Source organism: Physcomitrium patens, chromosome 14 (assembly GCF_059467195.1).
Source record: "Physcomitrium patens ecotype Gransden chromosome 14, ASM5946719v1, whole genome shotgun sequence".
In the NCBI taxonomy this organism is placed as follows: domain Eukaryota; kingdom Viridiplantae; phylum Streptophyta; class Bryopsida; order Funariales; family Funariaceae; genus Physcomitrium; species Physcomitrium patens.
In genome coordinates this window covers 12214517-12220527 of record NC_143423.1, presented here as the reverse complement: position 1 = coordinate 12220527, position 6011 = coordinate 12214517, and the positions used below count along the sequence as shown (strand labels likewise).

At 42.9% G+C, this 6011-nt stretch overlaps 1 protein-coding gene across 1 annotated transcript; it reads right to left on the bottom strand.

Moving 5' to 3' along the window:
• Window positions 1-554: 554 nt before the first annotated feature.
• On the bottom strand, window positions 555-4326 carry LOC112291890 (uncharacterized). Its single transcript, XM_024539848.3, has 6 exons — window positions 3954-4326; window positions 3125-3581; window positions 2731-2880; window positions 2219-2456; window positions 1419-1648; window positions 555-1242 (listed from the first exon to the last, which is right to left on the bottom strand). The coding sequence occupies exons 1-6, from the start codon at window positions 4320-4322 to the stop codon at window positions 929-931; spliced, it is 1758 nt and encodes a 585-aa protein (XP_024395616.1). The 5' UTR covers window positions 4323-4326; the 3' UTR covers window positions 555-928.
• Between the last annotated feature and the right edge of the window lie 1685 nt (window positions 4327-6011).

The following is a 6011-nucleotide window of genomic DNA, read 5'->3' as shown; positions in this document are numbered from 1 at the left end:
GAGAGCTGGGCTTGACCCTGTAACCTCATCCTTCTCATTTGCTGCACTATGTTAAGAAGAAGGATCCTGAGATTTAGACGAGACTGTCTGGTGATGCTTCGGAGCTGGGGAAGCCATGGAAGCAACAGGGTCAGTTCGATTTGTTAAGTGCAAGATGCGGCACAGGTGTCGGAGCAACTAATGGTTTATGTTCTACCGAAAAGGTTGAACAATGTCCGGCATTCTATGACTGTAAAGGTTGAACACACATGGAGTTTGAAGATAATTATGTGGAAGAGATTATGAAAAGTTTTTACATACGACTGTCTACACATGTCGAAGGAGACCTCCTGACTTCTGGTTTGTCAGGAAGACAACAAAAGTTCTAAAACACGAATTGTCTCATGCAATTAAGATCAACAGATTCATCATACTCAAGTACATCAATGCAAACCAGTAGGTGAAAACCAGTCAGTAAGCCCCGTGTTTCAACCATGACATATAATTGTACGTAGAGTTCCTGGTTGGTTTACTTCATGCTCTTCATGCAAAACTAGGAAGAGCTCATAACCATATGCAGAATACTCCCAGATCACACGAGTTGATTAAAGAACTGGAAATGTACAACTGTAGCATAATATACAGTTTGCATCCAAGGCAGCAGTGTACCACTCCAAACAGAACTATAGAATTGTGCATTAACTTATCCTTCCTAAAGAATCCATCTTAGTCTTTTCTCTAAAATAACTGCATTCCTTGATCTGAAGTTCTCTGCTGACAAAAGGGGACTTTCTATCAAGCACACCTAAAGGAAATGTGGACCCATCAGGGTCTGACTTTGAAACCGAACCGTACCAAGTATTCCTACCCACGATCCAACTCATGCTTCATGCTCAGAATATATTTGTACCAGGTGGCTGTGTGCATCTTAGATTCTAAGCTTCTTATCCTACTCTTCCTTCAGATCTACATCGTCTGCACTCGTGCATGGACTCTCTAAATGCTCCCCTTGATTTGCATCAATCTTCAATCTTGGCCTATTTTGATACCACATGTCCATCTGATCAAAAAATGCACACTTTTTGCTCCTAGGCAATCCACCAGCAACAAAAGCATCGTTGTTGATATCCTTCGCACATTCTCTATCCTTTTTGTATTCGTTGTAAAGTATCGAGTACTTCTTCTTACAAGCATTCGCACTCTTCCGAAATCCTTTACATACACCGAGCATTCTTGCATGAAGTTTGTTCCAGGTATTAACTCCTGCAACCATACACAAGGATCAGCGGCCTTGGTACCTACTCCAAAAGCAGCAATGATCTTATATTACCTAACCATATCAATAACATTCTATAGCACTAAAAATCCGACACATCGCAACTCATAGCGAGTAGCAAGAGAGACTGTACAAAATACAGTGGTAAAGTATGTAAGCATACCCTGTTTTTGCTTGTTTCTTTCAAACTCTTCGTGCATTTCACCCCTCAAAGCAATCAAAGCCTCCACTTCACAGTTGGTCCAGTTCTGACCACGTCGCCCCTCAATCTTCGTTTGAGCCTCTACTGGAAGCTTCTTTCCCCTTGTATCCTGAACCATAAGCTCGTCCCCACCAACAGGTCGTTCCATCATCCCCAGTGCTCCTTGAGCGCCAGCTCCAACAAAGCCACCTCTGGGGGGAGAGAGAGAGAAAAAGAAGATGAATGTAAGAAGTATGTTTTTAAAGAAAAGAGAAGAGGAAATCGAACTGATTCAATTTACAAAGTACACTATTTATGGTATTTATCGTCGCCCACCCAATTGGCACTTATCCTGTGATGACCGTAATCGAAAAATGTTAATAGCCCTACCACCTCTTTTGTAATTATACCTTTATCGAACAGAGATGGTAGGTAAAAAAACAAATTACAAATTAAAAATTACAATGAGGTTCCTCTGTTGCTTGTAAGACTTCGGTAACTGATGTCACCTTCACATTAGGCCTAAGTAGCAATTGGGGTTGCAGACATTAAGTGCAAGTTGTCGATAATGTGCGATTGAGACACTGACTACCATTTATAACGTGGACATAATCATTTGGGCAGTCTGAAAATATCCCAAAATTACCCCTAGTCGAAAAACGAACAATGTACAAAACAAACGCACAGAAAATGATCTTACGTATACTTAACAACAACAGGAATCTTAACGACTTTGTTAATAAGAACAAGTCGGATGTTGCTTCAAAGCACAAACTACTCACCTTGGAAGAGAACCACCCATGTGCATTGGGGACAAATACGGAGGAACCACATAGGCAGGAGACATCATTTGGCCGTCATAGGTGGGCCTGGGACCTGGTGCCCTATCGTACCCGGCAGAGTACGTTCTACCATGTTGAGGAGGTATGGGTTGTCCCCCTTGCCAGAATACACCGCCTCCAGCGCTGCTGCAACCGTTGCCGCCATCACGAGAAGATCCATTAAGCAGCATCACTGCTCCTGCATTACATCAAGAAATAACATCACAATCGAACCACTCATATCAGGGCAATGCATCCCCCTCATAATCATCACGCTCCATGATTAGACCTAACAAAATTGGACGTGACCTTTAAAAAGTACCTCCATGCAGTGCTGCAGATATGAGAAACAAACCTTAATTATCTCTCACCCAGGCTTGACGTCGAATGAACCAGAGAAGCTGAATCATTTTTCAGATCGAAATACTTGCTCACAAGTAGTATAGAGAAACGGGTCATTAGGATAAATTTACCAGATGCAATCTCGTTTTCAGGCTTCATCTCTCTTTCATCTGCTCGTAAGTGGTCTTCACTGCTCTCATCATCGCTGTCAGATTTGCCGTCGCATCCGTCATATAGAATGAAAGCATTGTTCACTCCGTCCTGCTCGCTGGTCCCAATGTCTGGAAAGAGGAGAAAAACCACGACTATCACGACCAAACGCCCCACCAATATCTATTCCAGGACAATGAAATCCAAAAATGACATCAGAACAAGCATCCAAGTCAGCTTGAATATACAGACTGGCTTCGCCACTTAACCCTACGATTGCACGAACACACTAGTATCAACGTTGATCCACACAAAAGATGATATCAAAAAATTGTCTTACAAGAATACAAAAGTAACGCTGCCCATGAGTTTTACCTGTAGAAATCCGCCGTCTTTTGGCAAGTAACGGTCCTATGCGCTCTGACAGCAGCTCATACAACTCTAACAATAAACCAGGATCTTTTTGAGTGTAATGCTTGTATTCATCGTAAGTTGATATTTCTCCCATCTTCATAGCTTTCACCAGCACAGATTCTCTAACAGCACTCGAACAATGCTTTTTAACAATATCGAAAGTTGATATAGCATTCTGTCTTGAAAGATTCGAAACCAAGGTATCCTCGCAAACTTCAGCCAGGAACTGAACCTTATATTTTTCTGCCGCGCGAAAGAAGGTCGGCATACACTCCAAACTGATATTATTGCTTATAGTTCCAGTGTAAAGAAAAGTTACGAAAACTTTTAGCTCTTGGGGGGTCATCTCCGAAACCTCTATAACCTTCACGTCCGCATTAGCACGGAAAGCCTCATGAAACTCTTTTGATTTTACGGCCTGCAAATTTAAAAGCAACCATCTATTTAGAAAATCTGGAGTCAACACTCCATTACTGCATGTAAGCACCACGGCCTTGTTTTGCACGCAAGCAATACTGAAGCCATTCGGGCAATAATCCCAATGCTGTAGCAGGCAAAAGGCCTCTTTCAATCACAAACACTGTTGCGACCTGGGTAACAAAGGAGTAGAAGGCCTTCCACTAGCTACAAAAACCCCCGAATTGTGTCAAAACGGAATTGAACAGCATTCTGACGTTATCGATATCCCAATCCTCAGAAAATCTCTGCAAGAATCCCCTGGGTCCCGTAAGCTCTGAAACCTCACTATCATCTCAAGCCCCTGGCTTCAAGAATAGGTTTAAAAGCTGACCAGCACGGCTTTGTGTGCGTAGACAGGGGAGCCGTCACAAGCCTGGAGTTCCACGTCCGCGTACGCAGCGCCAACATCCGGCACATCCGACGCCAATACCGGCCTAAGCAGACTGAGAAACTCCCGCTGCTGCTCCAACCGCTTCACCTGCACTTGCAAGCTCTTCAAAGTTGGTTCTCCAGAAACCCTAGGAACTTTCAAATTCCGCTTCCTGCTCAACAACTTCCCCCCGTTATTGGCCGCGCCGGGAGCCCCATCCCCAGCCGCCCCCGGCACAGACACCATCGCCATCGCGACTTCCTCGTCCTCCCCTTCTTGCAGCCACCGAAACTCCGCACCACAATCACCACCGTCGCCCTCCGCCACCATTGACCCTACTCCTCGTCACTCCTCCTCCTCTTCCTCCACGTCGTCGTCTTCTCCAATTGTCTTCTTCTTCTGCTGCTGCTGCTGCCACCCTCCCTTCTCTCACCTCCATCGCCACTCTTCCCCACGCCCTCTCTCCTCTCCCGCAAACCCTAATCGCTTCTCCTCACCATCCTCCTCTTCATACCAACCAAACTGCTCCTCCTCCGATTGCCCTACTACTACTACTACAATATTTTCGTCACCATCATCGCCATGATTCCGCTCACGTGCACACTCAGGCGGCACATTCTTCCCTGTCGTGATGATCATTGGAATCAAACCGTGAACCACCGCATCATCGCCACCACGCAGGCTGCCTCGCATAATAGTCTTCTTCATGCGACCTCGGAATAAAAACAAATTTTGGTTTGCGGAATGTCGATTTTTGTTCGTAGTAAGTTGAATATCGTTCTAAGCCCCCCCCCCCCCCCCAACACCCGGCCCCTTCCCTTCCCTCCTCCTCACTCATGCTACCAAGGCATCATCCCCTTTGCACCCTTGCGGTGATAGGTCCCCTTTGGGCACGGTGACGGGCCCACGCATCTCCGCACTTCCCCGCATCTATATCTGCGCCTATTGCCGTCTCTTTCGTTACCTATATCCGTCCCTTCTCATGCATACGTGGCGTTATCTTACTGGTTTATTCTTTTTTAGGAAGATTCCTTTCTGTTGAGGTCTTCCTTGTTCCTGTTGTGATCTTGGTAAATACATGTTGGAATTTTGAGGGTAAGGATTTCAAAAAATGGCGTGGGTTGAACAAGGGAGGCCGGTGACTGTGACTTGAATACCCTCTATTTCTACACTTAATTTGCTTTTGTGTTTGCTCAACTGGACTGTCACATACACTAAGAATAAGGCTTCAGATCACCAATGTGTGAGAAAAAAAACGTGCACATTGAAAATCCACAATGAAAAGGATTTAGGATCAAATAATCAATCAAGGGAATGTTAAATTGAATATATTGTTGTTATTTATCTTCTATTTTTTTTTGTTTTATTATGGATAAGATGGATGGGTCCATTTAGTAAAAACTTTGGTTTGTTTAACATTCTCTATCAATCAATGTGAAAATACTTTCTAACCAAATGATTATAAAAACATACTATACTATAATAATACTTAAGATATTGCATGGATATGAATAAAATAATTTACATTTCAAATACTGAGATCCAAAAATTGATCAATGAAGTATCTATTGAGAATGTTTAGAAAGACATAAGAGTAATAGAAGTCATATACACACACAAGAGTAGTAGTAAGTCATACATATACAAGAGTAGTAGTAAGTCATACACACACAAGAGTAGTAGTAAGTCATACACACAAGAGGGTTTCTAAGGAGAGAGAGCTTCACACACACAAATCTATTGATTTGGTTGTATCTCGTATACAAGAAGAGAAAAGAGGAGAGGATAAACAGTACTTCTGCACTAGACTCTAAATATTGTAACTATGGTAATTACTCTAGTCTACAATAAATATTATGGAGAGCGTCGGCTACATTTAATGATCTCAACACTCCTCCTCGCTCATCATAATATTTACATAATATAAAATTTGTATAGAATTATGATCTATACTTTTTTCTGATCTTGCAAGATCAAGAATTGTTGCCTCATTAAAACCTTATCCAAGAAAACTTTATT

What these genes read in the sequence shown, in the direction of transcription:
- LOC112291890 (XM_024539848.3), bottom strand. Translation starts at nt 4,322, where the DNA reads ATGGTGGCGGAGGGCGACGGTGGTGATTGTGGTGCGGAGTTTCGGTGG. An exon ending in ATGGGTGGTTCTCTTCCAAG is followed by an intron (nt 1,649 to 2,218) that starts GTGAGTAGTTTG and finishes CTCTCCCCCCAG; the next exon opens with AGGTGGCTTTGTTGGAGCTG. An exon ending in AAGAAACAAGCAAAAACAGG is followed by an intron (nt 1,243 to 1,418) that starts GTATGCTTACAT and finishes GTATGGTTGCAG; the next exon opens with GAGTTAATACCTGGAACAAA.